Consider the following 22,810-nt stretch of genomic DNA (forward strand, 5'->3'; position numbering starts at 1 on the left):
CTTTTTGTTCTGTCTGCTTATATATTCTAGCTTGCTACAATGTTTCAGATGTTTCTACACAGTGCTTAGCAATAACTCAATAGTAAATAAATAAATGCGTAATTTTTTCGTGTATGGAGTGTCCGTATGGAGTACTTGGTGTTTCAAAAGAGTGCACTGCTGATGAAATAAAAAAAGCATACGTGCTTGGTGTGAGAAAAACACATCCAGATATTACTAAGAGAAACACAGACGCGGAGTTTATCCGGATAAGCGAGGCGTACTCAACGATTATCTCAACCCCCCGCATACAGAAAATGTACGTTGACTGGGAGAGTCTTCCATATCTAATTGTTGAGCTGAGCAATGCAAACTCTGTAAAATGTCGCTGTGGAAGTATGTATGACTACACACAGCAGATCGGTCCAGTTGAGTGCATGTCATGTTCTCACTATATAGAAGTTATACCAGACACACAGCAATAGGCCTGCCACCGGTGTACCTCTGTTGTTTCGCTTCGTGTATAACTGATTTCTTTCAAAAAAGAGAAATACTGAAAATAATAGATAGATTGAAGCCTAGGCTGCTGAATGTCTAAAAAAGAAATATTAATTGTGTGGCGTGAAAAATTATTAAATCATATTGTGGAACAAATAGAGCTTATAAAATAAATAGATAAATATACCTAGAATTGAGGCAATTTAGGATTTTCTTAGATTTTAGGTTGTTATAAATTTAATATTGGCATTTTGGAGCGCTTTGATATGTATTAGACTGATTAAATGCCTAGGGGCCGAATATTTCTTAAACAACAATAAATATGCGCCGTATCTTGTTTGGACTGGTAATATATAATAAAGAGCATGACACACCGTTATGGTCTTTTATTATTTTACACTATAAATAGCCATAGTCTATTTATAGAATTAGAAGGAAAAGAACTCATTTTTCTTCAGATAGCAGTTGTCAAGGAACTCTTCGGAAATCTCCAGTACATCCTCCATTTGAAATGTTCTGGTTTCAGGAAGTGATCTTGCTCTGGTTTCATCTCTTTCCTTTATCTTTATAGGTTGAATCTGGCTGTCTTTTTTGTCTATGCTAGCATAGCTTCTTTTTCTTCTGTAGTTCATACGCAGCACCAAATTTCTTGGTATTTGCCACGTTACAACTTGGTTCCAAATGGGGGCACGCTTGTACTCCTTAATAAATTTCTCTGTGAAATAAGAAAGCATGTGGTATGTTTTGTTTTGATATACTAGTGAGGTCGTCATTTTTATTAGCCCATTCTTTTTTGGTATTCTTTTCTCACCTTTTCTTACACTGACTATTTCTTTTCCCAGTGTGAGAATGTTTTCAAGCCCGTGCATAGAGCTGAGGTCCTCTAGCCTCAAATCATATGAGCTCTCCATTAGTTCGTAGTATAGAAGACATCTTCCATTTATCTTTGATGTGGACCAAATCTTGCCATCTGTCCATCTTGATATTCCACTTTCCTCTTCTTCATATACATATATACTGCCAGGTCTAATTGAATCTCTTTCTGCATCAGATAGTCTGCACTTTATCATGGGAAGTGCGCCAACTCTGGACATGTCTATTATCTTTATGCACTCCTCTTCGTTCATAATTGCCCCAAATATTGTCTCTGGGCTCTGCGGGTTTCTTCTAATTGTGAGAGTGGATATTCTTCCTTTTATTACGCGATTCATGTAAAATAAGGTGGCGGGATATTTATTTATGATTTGCAAACCTTATCTTTTTGTTAAGAAATTTAATTTTATAAGTGTTCACCATGGACAAAAAATTAGAATTGGCACTGCAACAGTTAGATATGTCTGCAGTCGTTGTATCGGGGCCGGGCGGCAGTGGAAAAACTGCACTAATCCATCGAGTTATAAAGAACACTAAGTACAAGCTGGTAGACATTGACACTATCGAGGAGTACAAGACTTATAGAATAAGCAAGTCTCTGATATATCTTCTTCGGGTTGGAGAAGGCGTGCGAATCAAACCACACAATTACAGAGGTATTATTTTTGAAACAGAGAATCCGTATTTCTACAGAAAGATAGAAAAGTGTGTGCATGTTAAAATATCTCCTCCTACAATCCGGGCAATTCGCAAGCACTGCCCATCTGCTCAGAAAAAAACCACAATGCACCGAATTCTTCAGGCACAAAAACTCCCTCCAGAAATTCACGAGGCTCTATTAGAAACAGAAAGCAGCGAAGTCTCTTTCTTTCACATTATTGGTAAAATACTCTACCATAAAACAGAAGAAATACCAAAAGAAGTAATTTCTGCAGTATGTGAGTCCCCCATCAAAGTTCTTCTGTACTTACATGAAAACATTCCTGCGTTCACAAATAATATTCAATCCATAGGAAATATACTTGATAGAATATCATCTGCATCAATCTCTCCAGATCAGCTATACCTTCTTATAACCGAGATCTGGAAACTAGAAAAGCGCCGTGTAAATACATTCTACAATATTAGAACTTCCCCGTATAACATGGAGTAAGTCTCCAGTTATACCGCTTTGCTCAGTGTTCTTTGTATATATTTGCGCTGTTCTTAAATAGGAGCATGAAGATATAAATCTGCATTTTGTCCTTATTTTATCCAGCCCAGTACTAATTTATTTTGGTAGTCCTATTTGCTTCTGGTTATGGTAAATATATTTTTATTTTCTCTTATTTATTTAAGCTTTATTTCTAATAAAATAAGATCCTCACTGTTATTTAACAACAAGCAGGACTTTTCTTATGGAGAGTGAAGAGTTTCTTTACATTCTTAAGAAAATATTTAAAATAGATCAGATAACAATAGGAGACAATGGAACAGTTTATATTGATCAAATAGCCGAATTTATTGAAATTCCCAGCACGCTCATTAAAGAGGAATAACTATTTTTTACTTGATGGATACTTCTCTTCTAGATGGGCCTTCGTCTTTTCCTCTTCTTTTCGCACGTCATCCATTGTCATGTTCTTCCATTCATTGTAGTATTTAATTACCTCCTGGTGTCCTTGTGTGAACATCTTTCGCATGAACTTGTCAATATCCTCGATATATCTCTTTCCTATAATAGGAATGTTCAGGTCTATGTGCACTCTCTTAAAGATGGTCATAACTGGTGTATGGCTCTTCTCCCAGTCCGCAGGGAATAAAAGATTTCCACTTTCATCTTTTATTTCAGCCAAGTTTATATTCTCTGCTATTTGCTGTCCGTGCACTAAATCAAGGACTTCGCATCTTTCTGCAACTATTCCGTCTGTGAAAGGATCTACTGGTGGTTTGTGCCCTTCAAAGAAAAGAGTGTCTATTCTTGCTTTAAACTTTTTTTCTGAAAGAGCACCACTTGTGTAGGTGGTTTTACAGACAGGGAAGGCATTGTAAGATATTTCGCTCATTGTTAGTGATCCAGAAGGAGCTATAGCTCTGAAGAATCCGGGTACTTTTTTGGAAAAATCAAGCACCTTAGAAGTGTATTGGCATGGTTCTGCAGTCTCTTCATTTTTGATGGGTTTGTTTTCCAGCACTGCCACGCGCATTCCTTTATCTGCTTCTCTTTCGCTTACTCTGCAGGTTGTTAGAAGCTGCCCCACGTTGTATTCCTTAAGTGTGTATGGCATATACATGACATATAGTGTTGTCCTCTGTGCCATCTATAAATAAAAAAAGAATGAAGCCTACTATTTATAACTTCTCTTCTAGAATATATGTTCAGTCATAACTGTGCATAAAAATAAGTTCTAGTGCATGTATTTGTGCATTAAATTGGTGTAATGCAACAATTGGATACTTTGTATCCTCATCTCTAAAAACATTAATTAAATATAAAGTCAATCCTACCCTATCAAATGAGCCATTTATATTAATTGGTCTAGTTTTACTATATTTGGCTATTGATTTTTCGGCACAAGCTCTTTTCAATTAACGAATATATAATTATTTCTTTTCTGTTATTTAAGCCATTTTCTTTATAATAATACTTCACTATTCGTAAAAATTAATAAAATTATTTTTAAGTATTTTCATAATAAATAAGCTCTTTTTCTATGCGCCTGCTGTAAGATAATGCTATGTAAATCCTTAAATCCTTTGTGGTTTTTTGTTGTATCTGAATTATTTATTCTCTGCAGTTTATATATTTTATTAGCATATTGCTATTTATTAGAATGTTTTAGAAATTTAGTTATTTACTAGGAGTCTGTTGTTTGTCTGTGTAGTATACTCGTTAGATTCTAACTAGAAAGTGTTTAAGTATCTTTACTCTTGCGATTATGTGTGATTATTTCATTTTATATCTTTGTTTGTTTATTGTTTAATTGTTTTTATATTACAAAGAGTAAATTTATCTTTTTGTATGTGATGCACTGACTATTGTTGTTTTTCCTGTTAATTAAGACAATTATATAGTTGTTTTTACATAATTTACTATTTTATAAAACTGAATGCGTGTATAGAAATAGTATTGAATTATTTTTACATGTACACTTTAAAAATAAAACATAAAGAAATACTTAGCCATTCTATTGTAATAAACAGACTAAACAATATACAATAAGAACAGAAAAAGACCGCACAGACAAATAAGTATAAAAACACATTATAATACAAATAACTAGTAAGCAAATTAAATTAAACCAAACACACAGTATCTAGACATAACAATCTCAAAAACAAACTATCCTGTATAACTTAATATATCTAACATATATAAATAATTTATAGATTACACTTACTATTAGAACTAAACATAGACTAAACAAGTGCTAGCTTAAACAGAAATTCGGGTTATATTTTCAAATATATTTGTATCCATAACTAGATAAATACGTATAAAACCCTCGTGATAATATATGTTTATTTGCCAAAGGTATTCTAGTTTTATTATAGAATTTTAGAATATAAATATAAAATACTGTTGTTTCTCTGGTTATATCGTCGTATAAAATGTACTTATTGGAATATAATGGACTAAAATAAAAATAAAAATATTTATGGCTAGAAAATTAAACCAAGATAAATTTTTATTAAACTAATTATTGTAAATAGACTGAATTTCTCGCAACATAAAGTATTTATAATAATTTTACCCATGACAAAAGAAATGGAAAAAATATACAAGGAGTGGTATAAAACTATGCCATCTCAGATGATTGATGTGAGTGAGTCATTTGTAGGGATTGGAAAGATAATTATAAATGGGCATTCATTGTACAAGTATATTGAAGACGTATACAGCATTCAGAGTGATACACTGCCTCTTAACTTACTAAGCAGTATAGCAGATACCATAGGACAGAGTCTTATTGCATCTGGGTTTAAAGACTCGTACTTGGTTTTATTTGAGGAGGACAATAATACGGAAGAAAGAAAGATATGCACGAGAGAGGTTGCTGCCACATTGGAGAAAGGCGGGGCTCTTAAGATCATATGGTTCCACTCAATGTACGACCATGAGTTTAAAAATTTCATAAAAAAAGAGCACATCTGTTTGGGAGTGGGATATCAGGACAGTGAATCATTAGTATTCTTAAACACTGTGCTGGGCTTTTCTTTATATGCAGCGGTTTTGGACAAGGAAACATTTAGACCGCCTAGGCTATTTATGTTTGTTATTAGCCCTGCCATGTATTTGTGCGCAGAGAAGTATGTTTCCCGGGAATATACACCGAAGAAGGTAGAGCTTTTATCTATAGAGAGCACTGTTTCTGAGGTAGAGGGTTTAATGAAGAAGCATTTAGGAGATGCAAAGTATGCAGAGCATATAGAAGTAGTGCGGGGACCTAATTCACTATTGAAGTACAGTAAAGAGAGAAAGCCTGTGGACAGAGAGCTGATAATTGAGATAGAAGAAGTTATTAGGAAGTGCAATGTATGCAGCATCAAGAGTGTGATAGATGGGCGACTTTTACAGCCGGCACAAGAAAATACAAATGATGTTTCAGCTGCAGAGATAATTAACGAGGCGCTGGAAGAGGTGGGAAAAGAGAGACTATTTGTTCCGACAACTATGTCTTCAGTGCGATTCTATAATGAAGAGCAGGAGAGGAGTTTTAGAACAGAGCAGATGTATATTGAAAGCTTAAAAAAGAATGCACAGTCTCTGCACGAAGGAAAGCATTTGCATAATCCTATTATGTTGGTGAGTGAGAAGACAAAAAAAAAGAAAGAGGTAAAAGAAAAAATAGGAAAAAAGCAGTTAGAGATCATAGAAAAAAACAAGAAGCAAAAAGAGCTAGAGGCAAAGAAGAAGGATGTTGCCTTTTTGCGCAGTTTTTTGGCAAAGTACGAATCATTTTCTGCCACGTATGAGAAGAGAAGACATTTGGAGTCCTTTTTAGTGAGAGCGCACTCATCTTTTATATGCAGAAAGGTGTTTTTATTACGGATTGAGTTTTATAGCGAGCTCTGGAGCTTGGAGAAGAGAAAGAAGAGGCCAAGTGAGAAAGACCTAGTTTCTTTGTACATGGACTGCACGACTTTTATTGAGAAATACAGCAAGGATGCCTCAATTGAGGAGCTGCAGTATGTGCTGCAGGCAATGCTTGACCAGGGCTTTGGTGCCACTATTTTAGAAATGTGTGAAAGGTACCAGATTAGTTACACAAACAAGAGGGACAGTGCATGCACGGTGATATACAATGGAGGCGAGCCAGTCAGTCTGGTATTTGATCCTGCTACCACAAAAGACCCAAATGACTACGATATTTCGTTTCTTATGCGGGCAGCTGGTGATAAGCTAAAGAGAACGCTTGGTTCAAAGCCAGACCCAAGGCTTCTGTTTGAGCCAGATGAGTGGCAGAGAGACCTTCTGAAGATTGTGGATGACAGCGAAAGTGCAGTAATATGTGCCCCAACCTCATCGGGTAAAACCTTTATCTGCTACTATGCAATGGAAAAGGTGCTTAGGGAAAGCAATGATAATATTGTCATTTTTGTTGCGCCGACCAAGGCTCTTGTTAACCAAGTAGCAGCAGATGTCTATGCAAGATTTGGGTCAAAGCCATACATAAAGCAGAACAATATTCTGCAGGGAATATGCATGAGCGACTTCCAAATATCGCCCTTTAACTGCCAGATTCTGATAACAGTGCCAAATGTTCTGGAGAAGATTCTAAGCATGCCGCCAGAGCAGGCAAAGAAGGCGCACCCATATCTAGACAGAGTAAAGTACATTGTAATAGACGAGGTGCACAAAATAAGTGACAGCCGCATGGGGGCGAGTATGGAGAAGATCATACACTTCAGTCCGTGCTCACTGCTTCTTCTGAGTGCCACATTAGGAAATCTAGACGAGTTTTATGGGTGGGTAGAGAAGATAGAAAGTAGAAAAAACCGCAGGTGCCATTTGATACAGCACAAGGAGAGGTACTGTGAAATCAAAAACTATGTCTTCGTACCAAAAAAGATAAACACACTAGAAACCTGCCACAAAACAACCAGAGCCCCGGGAGAGCAGTCTATTGCGCCAATACACTCTCTTTTTGCATACTCATTCAGAGTGATAAAAGAGGATGGGTTTAGTGATGATGTGAACTTCCTGCCAGAAGAGCTACTAAACCTATACTATGCCATTTTTGCAGTGCTTAGAAAAGACCAGAGGTCTCTCATTAAAGAATACCGGCCAAAGCGATTCTTCAAAACAAACTGCATAACGAAAGGCGATGTAAAGAAATATGAAAATTATGTAATTGAAACCTTCAGAGACATGATCAAAACTAATACTTTAGACACAGAGCAGGTTATAAAAATATATGAAATTTTAATTCGAGAGGCTAAGGAAGGGTTCCAAAAAATAGAGAGCGATTTGAAAGAGAAGCTAAGTGGGTATATAAAAAAAGGGTCAGCCGCGGGAATTAGGCTGCTTCAAAATAAGCCATTAAAAACAATAAGCAGCACGCCTAAAGAGGAGCAAATCAGCGCCGAGGGTGAAAATCTGGCTAAGAAAATGGCAAACATGGAGTTAAGTCCCACAGAGATTTCTCCAGATATCCTATTGTACAACATTGACTATCTTCTGGACAACATTCTTGATCTTACTGTAGAGCTGGAAGCAGCCAATAAACTGCCGTGCATCGTGTTCAACCTGGAGAGAACTGTTTGTAATGCGCTTGCGATTAGGCTATCAGAAGAACTGGAAAACTTTGAGAAGTGTGCGCCTCCAGTGCTAACTAAGGCAGACATCAGGGAGAATGAAAAGGTTCTAAAAGAGATGCGCAGGTCAAGAGATGCAAATGTTGCAACAGGAAAAGATGCATGGATAAACGAATCAATTGTAGCAGAGGAAATGGCAGGAAGAAACATAGACTTGAATGCAAAGGACCCACGGTTCTGCTTTACTGATCCAACTATAGCTTCTTCTGGTGCATATCTGCTAGATGAGTATGCAAAGTCACTTAGAAAAACTGGCCGACTTGATCCAAGGCTAATACAGGCACTGTACAGAGGAATTGGAGTGCACCACAGCGGAATACCAAAGAAATACAGAAACATGGTAGAAATACTCTTCCGAATGAAGCAGCTGCGAGTTGTGTTTGCCACAGACACTCTTGCTCTGGGTATTAACATGCCGTGCCGAACAGCTGTCTTTGCAGGAGACTCTCTGTATCTGGACTCAATGAGCTTCAAGCAGATGGCAGGAAGAGCAGGAAGAAGAGGGTATGACACGCAGGGAAATGTAGTATTCTTTGGTATACCAAAACAAAAGGTAAGGAGTCTTATTACATCGTATCTGCCGCGCATTAAAGGGTCCTATCCGTACACAAGTCTTTTGGCAGTGCAGTCAGCAAGACCCACTGTGAAGAGCTCTACAGTAGAAAGCATTCTTTCTTATCCACTGATGTCGCTATCTCTGCCCAAGGAAGCATTCAGAGCCATCAATGGGCTGAGCACAAAGGACTTTACGCAGAAAATACTGGATGCACAGAATAGGTATCTCATTAAAAAACAGTTCCTGTCTTCTGAAACCATGCAGAATGATTTAATACTGCACAGCACAGAGGGCAAAAAAGAGGCACCATTCACTAAAAAGCTCTCGCATACATCGGGCCTGTGTGATATGGCGCTGAATACGCTTTCGTATGGTGCAGAGGCATTTGTGCTTATGTCGTTAGTGAATGAAGGTATTCTGGATAAAATATGCAAGCAGGAGAAGGACAAAGAAGAAATATACAAGTCCATTATCCACTTGGTTGCATATATCTTTGAGATACACCCACTTCCATCAATATCATCTCTTCCAGCGCTTCCAGATCTGGAGCCAGGTATATTTGCACGGCTTGAGGCGTACTATAAAGAATCAATTGCAATTAGCAGAGAGTATATGCACGAAGAAGATGCAGCCTGGACCAGGCTAATCCCAGACAGCGTGCACTACACTCCCATAGCCCAGTCCTTCTTTATTCTTCCTTACTTATACACAAAGAAGAACAGTTACATTCTAAAATACTTTATTGATCAGAATGTGAAGCAAATCATAAATGAGAATGGAGTAGGAGAAACAGAGCTATGGCGCCGTCTTAAGAACATAGAAGACGTCCTTATGCAGCTTGTGGCGTACTACACTGAGTACTTCCCCACCTCAATTGCCATGCCATTCGTATCCGGCACTCTTTCCCAGTTCCGAGAAAGATTCGCCAGGATGCATGCATAAGTTAACCATGGCATAAGCAGAAAAACAGAAATAAATCATAGTCTATTAAAACATCTATTATTTTTATACTATATGGCCAATGGAATAAGAGCAATTATACATCCATCGGTATATTTATTGATTTTATAGATGCATTCAAGTATTAGAATATAAAGTGCTTCTAGAAATAACTAGAGCATATGCTTTTTACAGCCCGTTTTATTTTATATTTGACGCATACAGCACTGGGCTCTATTATTGATTCATACATTAATAAAGAGCAATAGAAATCTTTACAGTTCTTACAATATATTTCAAATAGTGTTAATATAAAGCATCTCGAATTATGTCATAAAAAGGCAGTAGTTATTAAAGATATTAAAAGTAAATGTACCTCTGTTGACTCATTCAAACTTATTAAAGCACAAACTTAAATCAGAGGAGAAAAGTGGCTCAATCATCATAAAATACTCTTAAGCACTACAAAATCAAGTATACTCCGAAGTACCGAACGTATTTAGAACAGAATAAAATTAATTACGTGGGCACAAATTTTTTCATAAATGGGCACTCCAGCAGATATAAACTGGGGAGAAAGAGAACCAAGACGGCCAATAAGCAAATCACATCCCTATGAGTTCTTCAGCTTCTCCAATCCAAAGAAAAGAAAAGCAGATGATCAAATATTCAAACCAAGCGCTATGATAGACCATGAAAGGTTTCTTCCTGTAAAGAAGCCGCAGAATGCCCAGCCGCAAGCATCAATGCACCATGAAAAGCTGCTTAAAATTAATTTAATACTGCAGGCGTATCTTAGCCTTATACTAAATGTGTTTATTGTAGGTTTAATGATACTATTAGTAGTAAAAGGAGTGGTTATGATAAAAAATGACATAGAAGTACGGGTGAACACATCTATCATGGACCAGAAAACAAGAATATCAGACTGTGCCAGGGAGTACAGGATAAATCGGTGTAACCCAGAAGACAGGGTTCCTGCAGTAGAAAAGCAGTGCCAGGAGTGGGAGAAGTGCATGGCGCAGGACCCAATCAAGCAGGAGCTAAGTAAGATTGTTCTCCGCATGCTAAGTGAAGGTGCAGAGGAATTGATGGGCTCACTTTCAGTAAGAACTGTAGCACTTGCTACTGTTGCACTTGTTATAGTCCTTAAATACCGTAAATAACCCGAAAGCACCCAACCACACAGGGATGTATAATTAAATAGAACATCATAATAAAGATAGAATAAATAATAGAATGTTTGCATATTAACAAGCGCTTACCAGTAAGAGTCCCGCATTATTATATAACAGAAGAGATAAATAGACAGAGCAATGCTAAAGTTTGTAGGAATATTGTCCTTTATTGTAAATTGATAAATATCAGTTATCATATGAAAAAATCCTTCCATTTATCGTGCAAAGTGTGAATTTGACTTTAGCATAACTGGAGTGTTTGATTCTAATGAAATAGTGAATGCGGGTCTTGCGCCTTCTGGTAATGGCTTGGGGGGAGCAACGCCGTGCTTGGCTCTGTACTCGTCCCTGGCAATCTTTTCTTTCTGGCACTGGCTGGGTCTAACGTGCTCAATTCTTGCAATTACTTTCTTGATAATAAGACTGTTTCCACTCTTCTTGGTCATGGCAATTCCTACAGAGGTCTTGAATACGGCGTATACTCTTCCTGTCTTTCCTATGAAAGTTCTGTGGGGCATTCCCTTGTGCACTCCAGAGTCTATGCTTATGTCAACATAGTCTCCTCTCTTGTATTGGTTAAGGATAGTGGTTGTCTGTGGTCTCTTGGACTGATCGTAGTCCTTTTTGAATGTACTTCTTGTCTTAGATCTGAATCCCCTGCTTCTCATTGCTGGGGGAATAAAATTTAAATTTTACTTATACTTAAGAAATTTAAAATAGAAATAAAAACCGACAATTAAAGTCAAATATAAAGTACCACCTGGGCACTGCGCATGCATTAAGAGAGCCTGCAGAGTGTACAGGCGGGTTTAGAAAATTGCTACCTTAATACAGAAGCAGTAATAGCACGGTTAGGATAAGTATGAATAATTCTGAGTTTTCAAATTTAAAATTTCGGCCGTTATTTATTTTAGTGAAATAGCTTTAGTAGTGATGCGGCTAGTAAAGTTTTAATTTTCTAAGTTCAGGAATTCCCTTTAGAAGATCTTTTTCATAGGGGTAGATGGCGACTGCAGTCATTATATTCTCTGGCTGCTCAATCCACACGCTGTGCATTATTTCTCTATTTTTTAGTTCTTTTATTAGTTCATCCATTTGTTCTTTACTACTCTGCAGGACGGCGGTTCGCATTGAAAATCCTTCTTTATGGTAGTTAAGGTATTCTGCGTCGAAGTGCTCGTGGTGGCAGAGTGTTACGGCATGCACTGCTTGCGCAATTGTTGCTCCCTGAGGAAATTCTGTGTCATTTCTTGCTATAACATACTGTATTTTCATTTTTTTTTAGTCCCCTGCATGGCAAGTCCAACATATTCAAAGAGAGCTGGATCTGTACGAAGACCATTTGACAAGCAAAGACTCATTAACGAAATGAAGTACGTAGGTGAGTATGGACTGAAGTCCAAGAGAGAACTGAGAGTACTTGAGAAGATATTCCATGATGTAAAGAGAAGAGCAAAGGATCTTCTTATAAACACAGATGAAGACTACCAGATGGTACAGGGAAGAGCACTGCTCCACAGACTAGAGAAGCAAGGATTAATCACTGGAATAAACTACCAGTCTAAGAAGTGTATTATTACAGAGCTTGAGAAGATTCTTGACTTAGAAATCACTTCACTTCTGAACAGAAGACTCCAGACCAAAGTACTGTCACTGGGTCTAGCAAAGAGCATACACCACGCACGTGTTCTGATTCACCAGGGGCACATATCAGTAAACGGTGCTATAGTAAACAAGCCTGGATTTATTGTTGCTGCTGAGAGTGAAGGGTACATAGAGATATCACCCAACTCAACACTTATGGGAAACAAGCCAGGAAGAGCTGCCAAGAAAGTAAAAGCAGCAGCTTCTGAGTAATAAACAGTTCTATTTCTATTTTCTTTGTATGTTCACTGTACAGCGCAGCAGTAAATAAACAGGTGGTGTATGGCTAGTAGTGTGCATATATTTATAAAACTCAAATACTCATTCTATGTGCAATTTTCTGGCATATGCTAAAATATTTGTGAATATAATATTTGTTGAAATTATAGTATATGAACTATAATCTTGCTCTAATTTACAAACTACTGCAAATTTAATGGGAGGCATAGATAAGTAAATATCTTAAATTTCGGGTATTAAAAGTCAAAATAGTCTGAAAAGCCAGTAATAAAGACCGTGCATTGCCTTTAAAACAGATAATCTAGCTATACAGCACAATTTATTCGAAAATTTGATTATAGAGTTATAAGTGGATTCAGACTACAGGTAAAATAGGAGCATGGTAGACATAGGCGGTTTAGAAATGTATATATCGGGTTAAACCATATGTTTGTAATTGTAAAAGAAAGTATAAATGGATTTGTGCAAAAAGGAGTTCCCTTGCGGGGAATTGAACCCCGGCCGTCGCGGTGAAAACGCGAAATCCTAGCTACTAGACCACAAGGGATCACAATATATTCAACATACATACACTGTCACAGCGGCATTCTATTCTAAATATTCACTCCAGCGCATTTAAATGTATAAATAGTATATATAATGGTGTGCTGCACATACTTGTATGTTTTTCTGTGAGAGCACAGTGTGTTAATAATTTAGTATCCATTTATTTACAACGGACTTTAGGCCCATTATTCCTCTCTGAACATTCGCTGGAATTCACTCACACCAGCTGGGCCTCTTCATATATACACACCTCCTGGGTAATAAAGAGACTCTGCAGCAGGGCTGCTTCTTTCTTTTGCGTCGTGTATGACGTAAGTTTAAGCAGCCACTCTGCGGGCGGGAGTGTGCGCGTGAGCAGTGTCTGCGTATTCTCTATGCGAGTGTTTTTAAGAATATCTGCAAATACTTTGCATTCATCTACTGTAAAAGCAGTTCCCACGCGAACATTCTTGTACACTGCTAGCCGTATTGATATCTGTCCGTTGTCAACTGCCAGTACAAAATCCTTTAGAACACACCCTGATATGTCATATCCAATTTTGTGCAGGGCTATTCCTATCTGAAGAATCTCCTTTATGTAGTGTGCGGATAGAATTTCAGAAATGTATCCAGTTTTTTCTGTAATAAGATGCACAGCCCTATCTAAAGAGCCCATTTCCTTATAAGCAGATAGAGCAATGAGCTTGTCTGAGTAATTGACTGCTACTTCTATTGGAACACTGTGCCCTGTCTGCTCCAGCTCTTTTGATATACTATACTCTGATACATTCTCAATACACTGCAACGCATAGTCCCTGGCATTGAGGGTTATATTTCCATCCCCCAGACTGGCTATGCGAGTAACCAGAAAGGATGATCCGCCAAGCTGTTTCTTGACAATATAAAGCATTTCTTTAATAACAAGCTTGCTGCCCACCATGGGGTTCCCAAACAATGAACCATCGTTAAGAATACTCTGCTGGCGGCACAGCACATTCTTTCCCTCAAGCACGTCCATATTGATAGCTTTTGAGAGAGTTTCGGCAGGCTCTGGTTGGTTTGGAGGGCTGCTTATTAAGAATCCTTGGTCTTCCGTGGCTATCTTGTCCTGCTCCTCTGCTATTTTTGTAAATGCTTCTGTGTACACTTCCTGTATATTATCCGTGTATGGCAGGCTTAGTTCATTTATGTCAAGAGACTTATTCCCCTCCTCCTGTACACCGCACAAAAAAGGTGGTTCGGGTGTATTATGTGCTGCAGTGGTTCTGGGTGCATCTTCTAGTGTATCTTGATTTGGAGACGCGCTCTCTAATATTGCATCATTTTGGTCAGAAATATCCTGTTTTTTTCGTTTTACCAAAAAGTCTGATAGATCGCCTACTTCTGGCTCTTTTTCTTCTTTGTCTTTATCCTTTGAAGATCTCCCCTTTGACCTTCCAAATAAAAGAGAAACTTCATTCAAGCCCTTTTCTGTTTCCTCTTCATCTATTTTCTTTCTTTTTCTGGTGTGCTGTATAATTCTGTACTCCATGTACGCAATGCACTCACTCTCCTTTTGAAGAAGATCTGCCAGATTCATGTATTCCACAATGCATGCCCACTCTCTTCCAAACAGTCTTATTCTGTCAGGCTTTTCCAATGAGTGCTCCTTTTGTATTGAGTAGTTTACCTTCTCCTCAAGCAATTCTATGGGGTGTGCCTGCGCTTTGATGCCCTCTATCAGCACAGCGTGTGCACACGATTTACACCCTTTTTTTACAAAGTGCTCGTGCAATTCCAAATATATCCATGAGCTTAGCAATCCAATACCTTTCATTCGCATAAGAAATAGAATCTCAGAGGACTGCTTCAGTTGATGCAGTCTCTTCCAAAGAGAGAGATACCACGTGTTGTTATGGAAGTATGGAATGTCCATGTAGTGTATAATGGCATTTCCCAGCTGTTTATCCTGTACTGAATCATTCTCCAGTATAATCCCCATTAAAAAAATTCATATGATAGCATATTTATTCTTTGCTTGCCGGGTCTTCTAAGAATGCTTCTTCTTTGGTAAGAAACCTTCCAGAAGGCGCCCTTGGCCGCTTCATAGCATGCTTGTGCCGGCTTTCGTGCTGGTACGCTGCATTTGTTTTCTTTTCTAGAGTGTCGAGATAGTCACGCCGTTCCTTTCTTCTTTTTATGTACTGATATTGGTTGGCATTGACAAATACGGCATGCTCTCTGCCTGGAGGGTAGTAATCATACTCGTTTCTATGGGTTGACCGTGTTTCGGTGGGACTGCTGAATGAAAGGTACCCTTGGCCTGGGCTGGCTCTGGTATTGTTTTTGCTAAAGTAATTGACTGACTTTTCTTTTGGCTGTTGCGCATGTACGTGCGAGGAAGGCGGATGTGTTGCATATGTTGAGAACTGCTCATCAAGAAAATACCTGTTTGCTTCAGCAGGTTCTGCCGGCGCAGCTGATGAGAACTTTGTCTCATTTGTCATTGAAAAGTTAAACTCTGGCTCAAAAGACGGCTCTGGTTTATAGATGTAGTCATACTCTGAGAGGTCCAAAAGGTCAAACTTTTTATTATTTCTGTCTTCAACGGGCTTGTTAGAATCCATAAAGTTATTTTTGAAACTCGATTTATTTAAGGATGATGAAACAACAAATAAACACGGCCGATTGGCTACCTGACTAAAAAGTTTGTCAAGTCATTCTCTCGCGCCCTCCAGATACAAACAGTTTCATCGCCAGAACCTGTTGCAAAGTACTCTTCCTCCGAACTCATTCCAAAATGAATTACTCTGTTTCTGTGGCCCTCAAAAATATGTGTTTGCTTGTTTTTTGTCATGTCTAAAATTCGCACATCGTTCTGGGTGTACCCATGCGTTGTGATTATTTCGTTCTTTTTGGTCCACCGTATGTTGCACACCTGCGAGCCGTAGTCTATTGAATCAAGGAGAGTTTCCTTTGCGCCAGATAAGTTCCATATTTTAACTGTTCTGTCGGCTGTTCCTCCCCCAGTGGCAAGTGTGTCCAACTTATCTGGACACCAGCCAAGTGCCTTTACTGCCGCTTTGTGTGCAGAAAGGATATGTATTGGAGTGCTCGTTCGGTTGTCTACTATAAATACCTTGTTGTCATTGCCCCCAGTTGCTAGATAGTCTTTTGACGGGGAATACGCCAGGCCACACACCTCTTGTGTGTGCAGGGAGATGCTTTGGGTCTCTTCAAGAACTCTAATGTCAATTGTTTTGATTGTTCTGTCTCTGCTTCCTGTAACAGCCTGCCTGCCATTCCACTCCATTGCACCTATCCTGGACTTGTGCAGGTGTCTTTTTGCAAGGATCTTTCCTTCCATGTCAATTATAGCAATGTCTCCTGTACATGTTCCTGCGCAGATTGTGTTTCCTGTGGGTGATATCTTTACAGAAGTTATGTACGCATTGCTCAAGCGTGCAAGTAGGCGAGTTTTTCCTGTTAAAAAGTTTTGGACAAAAATTCTTTCATCAAGTGCAAATGCTATACTGCTCCCCTGCCAGTCTAGTAAACTGCTGTAAAAGTCATCGGCCAGCCCATTTACACGGGTTATTCTAATTGGGGCAGTCTTCTTTTCCCTGAAGATATACTGTGCCCCCTCAAAACTTGGAATAATTTGCCTGCCTGCGAGTATTTTTTCGTACTCATGGGAAAACATGTGGGAGTCTTGTGGATACATGTGCTTTCTTAGAAGATCCTCGCTTGAGATAGGAGGCTGTTCAGAAACGAACGCAAATCTCCGCATTGTTTGTAAATAAACAATTTGGGTTATTGAAGTCTTGAATTAAATATGACAATCCAAACAACTCGGATTAATATAAACAAAAACAAGTTTAACAGATAAATTGCAAAGTTGTACAAAGAATATTTAATAGAAAATATTTCCGAGTACGGGTTAATATTTAAGATTTAATTTAAGGGAAATTGTATATTTGTATTTATTCTGATGTGTATTAAAGACAGAATGAAGTAAAGGATTTTATTATTTGTATGGTAAATAGAGCCTATATAAAGTCGTGATACTCTTCTTCACGTGATGCTTTTTCCTTTGGAAGTTTTTCTCGGGTAAGTCTTTCCAGTGCATTCGACGTGTCCATGCTTTCAACCTCAACATTCTGCTGGTTAACAACTGTATTAGCGATATAGTTCTTAAATCGCTGTAGAGACATAATACTCTCTTCAATTGTATTCTTTGAGATAAGACGGAAGACATTCACGGACTTTTTCTGGCCTATTCTGTGTGCACGATCCATTGCCTGAAGGTCCATCATTGGGTTCCAGTCGTGCTCAAAGAATATAACAGAGTCGGCGCCTGTTAAGTTAAGCCCTAGACCCCCGGCGTGCGTGGTGAGATACATAATAGACATTTCTGGATCAGAGTTGAACTTTTTGGCAAGCGCAGATCGGTCATCTCCCTTGACGGTTCCATCCAATCGGAGCCACTTGGCTTCTGGTAAGGCAATTCCTACTTCCTTTATAAGCCTGTCAATTGTTGCCTTATACTGGCAGAAAATAAGCACTTTGTTATTATTCACCATAACTTTGAGAAGGTCCAGCAGTGCAAGAACTTTTCCAGAGGAAGCCGAGTTCTTTTCTTTTCCTGTGAGAATGCTTGGTACTTCTGCTCCTGTAAGAAGCGACAGATGTGAGCATGTTTTAATCAGGCGAGAAAGCAGAGAGAAGTTTCCAGATGTAGGAGTAGTTTTTCCATACTCTCCACCAGCCTCTCCATTCGCAGAAATCTCATTGTATACCTTCTGCTGCATCTCCTCAAGATCAACATAGATGTCAGATATGACTTTCGGTGGAAGGTCGGACAGGACCGTCTCTTTCATTCTCCGAAGAATAAAGGGAAGAACTGCCCGATGTAAGTCCTCCAGTTTGACCTTTGCGATTTCTGCCTCATGCGGGGTGCCTTTTCCCTCCCGGGCCTTTTCAATTGGCTTAATGTACTCCTTCGAAAAGTCTTTTTCCTTTCCAAGGAATCCTGGCATCAGAATATCAAAAAGCGCCCATAGCTCACCTACTGTGTTTTGTATTGGCGTACCACTTAGAAGAAGTTTGCTTTCTGCTCTGATCATTTTCACCCGCTGGTGAAGAAGAGTATTTGCATTTCGAATTATGTGCCCTTCATCCAGCACAAGATAGAACCAGCTGTGTGATACAAACCTTGTATAATTAAGCCGGAACTTATCAAAGGAGGCAACACAAATGCCCTTTCCATAAAACTCATCTATTGAACAGCTACTGAGAGTGGGGAAGTTTGATGAAATTTCCATGTGCCAATGCCCAGTCAGAGCAGAGGGGCAAAGCACCAGAACTCCCTTTTCTGCACACGTTTTTTCATGCATAGCTAGGAAAGATAGTACCTGAATGGTTTTACCTAGACCCATATCATCACAGAGCATTCCAGAAAGCCCACTCTTTCGCAGGAAGCAGATCCACTCTACTCCCTTTCTCTGATACTCACGTAGCTTCACATTTATACTTAGCTTGGAGATATCCTCTGACTTCATTAAAGAGTCCACTCTTTCTCTGGCACTGCTTATCTCGCGCTCTAGCTCTGGGCTGCCGCATGTTATTGGTGTGCGAATCCACATCGATGGGGAGGCAATGGCAAATGATTTAGAGGCAAGCTCTCTAAGCCCCTCAACTTGGAAGGGAGTGTTCATCGCCTGCACAAGTGGAAAAACAATGGAAACAAGAAGCGACAGTTCGGAGCTAGATATTGTGTTGGAAATGAATAGAAGAAACTCTGTATGGTCAGCGCTTTCCTCTTGAACAATCTTCTCAAGTTTTTTAATTATGGCCAATAAGAAGTCTTCGTTGTTTTTCGGGCTTTTTGATATTAAGTACTTAACTATTCTGTCCATATTGTTCTCTACTGCATAGTCAAAAATAAACTGCACCTGCTCAATCGAGTCAAAGCATTCCAATGTATTCTGCAGGAAAATCCCACATCTTCCAAGATTCTTTTTCAACTCTAAGAAGACTTCTGTTTCTAGGAATGCATTGTTTACTTCTCTAAACAGAGTCAGTATCTCCCATTCTGGCTCTTTTTCTTCAAAGTCTTCAGATACTTTTATCTTCTTGCTATCATTTACTTCTTTTAACACCATGTTCATAAGCTTGCTCTCTTCCTGTGCGCACACGCATTCTACTACTATGTTAAAGAAGTCTGTAAACTTTGGAAGTGCTGTTTTAATTGCCGCTCCAAGAATCCTGAGAAGCGAATTGGCTGTGGGTATATTATAGATGTATGCCATAATATCTGCATCATCTGAAGAAGCCGTGTTAAATACGTGGCGTACTAAGCTGTGTGCTACTCTGCATAGATCACTTTTTTCTCTTCCTGTTGAGTCCTCTAAAAGACTGTCCACCAGTTTACTCTTGATCAAAACCTGCTCTTCATCCTTTGTAGACTGTGCCTTAAGCAGAACTGCCGCAATAGCCTTAAAGAAAGAGAAGTAGGGAAGAGAGTTGTTTTGCTCTGTGAAAAATGTAATTATATGCGCTAAAACCGGCTCGCCGCTCTCTATAAGCACTCTCAATAGCTCTGCTCGCCCTGCCATCACAGAATCTTCACCTAATGACTTGCATCCATCATCAGTTGCGCATATGTCACTCTCTCCCATAACTATTTCCATTTTAAGGCTTGAAACCGCGCCTGTCCCAATAACATGAGAAGTGCATACTACAGACAGGAAAGAGTGAATAATTGGTTTTAGGCTTGTTATCTTAAGCACCACGATTTTTTCTTTAAATAGCTCTGCTGTGCTGTTTAGGATGTCCTGCTCCTGCTCTGCAAGTATGCTAAACAGAAGAGAAGCAATAAATCTATCTGGGTTAAGCACGGGCATAATCCGTAGTATAGATAAAACAGCCTGCCGCACAGTGTCAATTGGATTTCGAATTAACCCCAGCACCGAGCTCCATCTTTCCGCAGTTATTTCCTGCAGGTCATATTTTAGTTGGTGTGACGTCTTCTCAAGAAGGCTGAGTATTTTTGCCTTTGAGATTGCTAAGTCTTCCTCTTCCTCCAATGACTCCCAGCATTTCTCAATCATGTCTTCTACATCAAGAACCTCATTTATTCTGTCCTGCACTTCCTGCTCTGTGCAGTCTGCGTATACAGAATAGTATCTGTCCATTATTCCTGTAAGAATACTTGCTGCAATTCTTTTAACATCTTCATCCAGGTCATTCAGCAGATTTAAGCATATATTACAAATCCCCTTAACTATTTCCTTATGCTCTTCCGGCACTATAATACTCTGCACGTACTGCAGACCCAGCAGCCCGCTGTATTTTATTTGCCAGTCCTCATACGTTCCTAGTGTAGAGAGCAAATAAAGAAGATCCATCACTGTCTTTTGTGTTATAAATGGAAGCAGCTCTTTAAGCGCCTTGGACACAGTCTCCCGCACCGGAGACACTGCTATATCCATCTCATAGTCATTGAATCGGTCAAGAATCAAAACCCTCAGCATTGGCTCCAAATAAACCTTTGAGTGCAGAAAAGCTGTTGGCACAATGGATGAATCCCTATCCTGAATCCCTCGAAACATACCCAGCAACAGCAGTGCCGACCCATGCCTTTTTTCCCATACATAAGATTCCAGATTCGTTAGCACATGCTGATAAAAGTCCTCGTTTTTCTCAATTTCCTTTTTCTCTTCTATTTTCTGCAGCTTATGAATCTGCTTTCTTCTTCTAAGAAGGCCGCCTTCGCCAGCCTTGGCGCCTGGTATGCTTATATCACTTAGACTAAGAACTACGTTATGGTCCTCTAAGTCAATAAAGTCCTTTCCTGGCCTGACTGTTTCGTTTCCCGTGTAGTGTGTAGCCAAAAACTTTGGCGATTTCAGAACAGTATCTATATCAATGTCCAATGCATACTCTTTGCTAGAAAAAGCATCTGAAATGGTTCCTGCTTTGAACACTTCTTCCAGTATACGCGCGCCGGAAATCCTGTCTTCCCATACACTGCTTTCTGAAAGAAACAAGAGCTCTTCTAAAAGGGCGCAGGTTAGTGCAGGAGTGCTGCAATACATTGCAACTATTTCATTGGTTATGTGTCTTTTCACTCCTTTGTTTGGTGCATCTCTAAGCGTTTTAAATAGTTTGGTTATGCTCGTCATACAAATTAATAATTTCTTCTATTACTGAAAATAAATCCTTTTCTTTTTGTTGATGAGTCTTATTTAATTCAAAGAATCATTTAACTATTCTAAATATTAAGTGAGCAAAGTAGAAAGTTGGATTGTATTTAGATCAGTGCAATTGCAGCAGGCCCTCTTTAGTATATACATTGCTAGTATTTTTACAATATTTCCGTTTCTATTGGGCAATTATCAATTTAGCAGAATAATTAAAATTTGGACTATGGTATATTCTTGTATTCTTAGCATATGCACATCAAAGTACAGAGAAATTAATATAAATATATAGAATAAAAAACTCACAATAAAAAGGCATGAAATAGAAGAGTACTGCCCCTCTCTCTTATACATGAAGATAACTAATATTTATTCAAGATAGTTTTTCTATTATCCGCTTAATTTGTCTGAAAGCAATTATTAGCTCATTCAATTCCGGCTTATGTGCCATTCTCTACATAAAAAGAATAAGGCCTTGAACCACAGCATATGCTGAGATAAGATTTCCAGTAAAGTCCAGGAATTTAGTAAATAAGTACTCGTTTTTCTGCCATGGGTTCATTTCAATTTCTGATAAATCAACCCTTTCTTTGCAGGATGGGCAGAAGTCCTTTTTACCAAGTATTTTCCAGTTTTTAATGCAATTAATGTGGAATGACTCCTTACAGCCAAGGGTAATTTTTTTGCCCGTGAGCTCTTGCTGGCACATTGGGCACAGATTTCCTTGAGTTTTGGCAGTTTTTGACGGAAGTATGGTTCCTGATGCTCGCTCGCTGACAATATCCAGCCCTATACGAATAATTAGAGAGTAGTACAGAACAAACATAAGGCAACGAATACCACTGCTGTATAGTTTTCTGCTTTCTTTGAAAAACCCAACTGTCACCATAAGATATCCTAAAATTGAAATAATTAAGCTGCATTGGAATATTGCTCGATAGATATTGTACACATTAGTAGATAGCACCTTTGGCCTTCTTCCCATAAAAACATCTTTAAATGCAACTAAGTGCGCAAATGCAATTAGAAGCCAGACGATAATAAAAAAATAAGACTTTGAGAGCACTCCAGTTATGAATGGAAACCAAACAAGTGTAGATATGTTAACTACATTAAATGACTTTGAGTGGTATTTCTTCCACACCGATGCTAGAATTTGCGTCCCCACAAAAACAATGGCAAGCATAATAATGCTATTAACTGCTGTGCTGCCTCCATCATCCACTTTAATAACAATAACCTCTTTTACAACAATTATGTCTCTTTCTCCATCCATTGGATAATCTCTTCTGCTAAATGCATGGGGGTCATCTGGAAATCCATGCCTATCTAATCCGGCTGCTTCTTGTTTTGGAGCTTCTTGCTGTTTTATTTCATGTTCCATTGCTATTTTCTTA

At 38.7% G+C, this 22,810-nt stretch overlaps 14 protein-coding genes and 1 non-coding gene across 15 annotated transcripts; 5 read left to right on the forward strand and 10 right to left on the reverse strand.

Annotated features, from left to right (window-relative positions):
* Positions 1–113: 113 nt before the first annotated feature.
* On the forward strand, positions 114–669 carry NEPG_00511 (uncharacterized protein; the record flags this gene model as incomplete). Its single annotated transcript, XM_013202888.1, has 1 exon — positions 114–669. One exon carries the CDS (start codon positions 114–116, stop codon positions 462–464), a length of 351 nt encoding a protein of 116 aa, XP_013058342.1. The 3' UTR covers positions 465–669.
* A 236-nt stretch (positions 670–905) lies between these two features.
* Positions 906–1,688, reverse strand: NEPG_00512 (uncharacterized protein; the record flags this gene model as incomplete). Its single annotated transcript, XM_013202889.1, has 1 exon — positions 906–1,688. The coding sequence occupies one exon, from the start codon at positions 1,686–1,688 to the stop codon at positions 906–908; it is 783 nt and encodes a 260-aa protein (XP_013058343.1).
* Positions 1,689–1,765: 77 nt separating this feature from the next.
* Positions 1,766–2,649, forward strand: NEPG_00513 (uncharacterized protein). Its single transcript, XM_013202890.1, has one exon. The coding sequence runs from the start codon at positions 1,772–1,774 to the stop codon at positions 2,501–2,503; it is 732 nt and encodes a 243-aa protein (XP_013058344.1). The 5' UTR covers positions 1,766–1,771; the 3' UTR covers positions 2,504–2,649.
* Positions 2,650–2,844: 195 nt separating this feature from the next.
* On the reverse strand, positions 2,845–3,650 carry NEPG_00514 (uncharacterized protein; the record flags this gene model as incomplete). Its single annotated transcript, XM_013202891.1, has 1 exon — positions 2,845–3,650. One exon carries the CDS (start codon positions 3,648–3,650, stop codon positions 2,889–2,891), a length of 762 nt encoding a protein of 253 aa, XP_013058345.1. The 3' UTR covers positions 2,845–2,888.
* A 1,436-nt stretch (positions 3,651–5,086) lies between these two features.
* NEPG_00515 (uncharacterized protein) lies at positions 5,087–9,682 on the forward strand (the record flags this gene model as incomplete). The annotated part of the gene is made up of 1 exon (XM_013202892.1): positions 5,087–9,682. The coding sequence occupies one exon, from the start codon at positions 5,087–5,089 to the stop codon at positions 9,644–9,646; it is 4,560 nt and encodes a 1,519-aa protein (XP_013058346.1). The 3' UTR covers positions 9,647–9,682.
* A 506-nt stretch (positions 9,683–10,188) lies between these two features.
* Positions 10,189–10,865, forward strand: NEPG_00516 (uncharacterized protein; the record flags this gene model as incomplete). The annotated part of the gene is made up of 1 exon (XM_013202893.1): positions 10,189–10,865. One exon carries the CDS (start codon positions 10,189–10,191, stop codon positions 10,807–10,809), a length of 621 nt encoding a protein of 206 aa, XP_013058347.1. The 3' UTR covers positions 10,810–10,865.
* A 125-nt stretch (positions 10,866–10,990) lies between these two features.
* Positions 10,991–11,489, reverse strand: NEPG_00517 (uncharacterized protein; the record flags this gene model as incomplete). Its single annotated transcript, XM_013202894.1, has 1 exon — positions 10,991–11,489. One exon carries the CDS (start codon positions 11,487–11,489, stop codon positions 11,037–11,039), a length of 453 nt encoding a protein of 150 aa, XP_013058348.1. The 3' UTR covers positions 10,991–11,036.
* Positions 11,490–11,717: 228 nt separating this feature from the next.
* On the reverse strand, positions 11,718–12,101 carry NEPG_00518 (uncharacterized protein). Its single transcript, XM_013202895.1, has one exon. It carries the CDS (start codon positions 12,094–12,096, stop codon positions 11,761–11,763), a length of 336 nt encoding a protein of 111 aa, XP_013058349.1. The 5' UTR covers positions 12,097–12,101; the 3' UTR covers positions 11,718–11,760.
* Positions 12,102–12,114: 13 nt separating this feature from the next.
* NEPG_00519 (30S ribosomal protein S4) lies at positions 12,115–12,678 on the forward strand (the record flags this gene model as incomplete). Its single annotated transcript, XM_013202896.1, has 1 exon — positions 12,115–12,678. One exon carries the CDS (start codon positions 12,115–12,117, stop codon positions 12,676–12,678), a length of 564 nt encoding a protein of 187 aa, XP_013058350.1.
* A 502-nt stretch (positions 12,679–13,180) lies between these two features.
* Positions 13,181–13,252, reverse strand: NEPG_02687. Its single transcript has one exon. It is a non-coding gene; the product is annotated as a tRNA-Glu (tRNA).
* A 156-nt stretch (positions 13,253–13,408) lies between these two features.
* NEPG_00520 (uncharacterized protein) lies at positions 13,409–15,211 on the reverse strand (the record flags this gene model as incomplete). Its single annotated transcript, XM_013202897.1, has 1 exon — positions 13,409–15,211. The coding sequence occupies one exon, from the start codon at positions 15,209–15,211 to the stop codon at positions 13,469–13,471; it is 1,743 nt and encodes a 580-aa protein (XP_013058351.1). The 3' UTR covers positions 13,409–13,468.
* Positions 15,212–15,236: 25 nt separating this feature from the next.
* NEPG_00521 (uncharacterized protein) lies at positions 15,237–15,836 on the reverse strand (the record flags this gene model as incomplete). The annotated part of the gene is made up of 1 exon (XM_013202898.1): positions 15,237–15,836. One exon carries the CDS (start codon positions 15,834–15,836, stop codon positions 15,237–15,239), a length of 600 nt encoding a protein of 199 aa, XP_013058352.1.
* Positions 15,837–15,853: 17 nt separating this feature from the next.
* NEPG_00522 (uncharacterized protein) lies at positions 15,854–16,999 on the reverse strand (the record flags this gene model as incomplete). Its single annotated transcript, XM_013202899.1, has 1 exon — positions 15,854–16,999. One exon carries the CDS (start codon positions 16,997–16,999, stop codon positions 15,902–15,904), a length of 1,098 nt encoding a protein of 365 aa, XP_013058353.1. The 3' UTR covers positions 15,854–15,901.
* A 228-nt stretch (positions 17,000–17,227) lies between these two features.
* On the reverse strand, positions 17,228–21,395 carry NEPG_00523 (transcription regulator; the record flags this gene model as incomplete). The annotated part of the gene is made up of 1 exon (XM_013202900.1): positions 17,228–21,395. The coding sequence occupies one exon, from the start codon at positions 21,393–21,395 to the stop codon at positions 17,259–17,261; it is 4,137 nt and encodes a 1,378-aa protein (XP_013058354.1). The 3' UTR covers positions 17,228–17,258.
* Positions 21,396–21,867: 472 nt separating this feature from the next.
* On the reverse strand, positions 21,868–22,797 carry NEPG_00524 (uncharacterized protein; the record flags this gene model as incomplete). The annotated part of the gene is made up of 1 exon (XM_013202901.1): positions 21,868–22,797. The coding sequence occupies one exon, from the start codon at positions 22,795–22,797 to the stop codon at positions 21,868–21,870; it is 930 nt and encodes a 309-aa protein (XP_013058355.1).
* Between the last annotated feature and the right edge of the window lie 13 nt (positions 22,798–22,810).

This window comes from Nematocida parisii (assembly GCF_000250985.1).
Source record: "Nematocida parisii ERTm1 unplaced genomic scaffold supercont1.1, whole genome shotgun sequence".
In the NCBI taxonomy this organism is placed as follows: domain Eukaryota; kingdom Fungi; phylum Microsporidia; genus Nematocida; species Nematocida parisii.

Excerpts from the sequence above, each read along its gene's own strand:
- NEPG_00513 (XM_013202890.1), top strand. The coding sequence starts at position 1,772 with ATGGACAAAAAATTAGAATTGGCACTGCAACAGTTAGATATGTCTGCA.
- NEPG_00518 (XM_013202895.1), bottom strand. The coding sequence starts at position 12,096 with ATGAAAATACAGTATGTTATAGCAAGAAATGACACAGAATTTCCTCAG.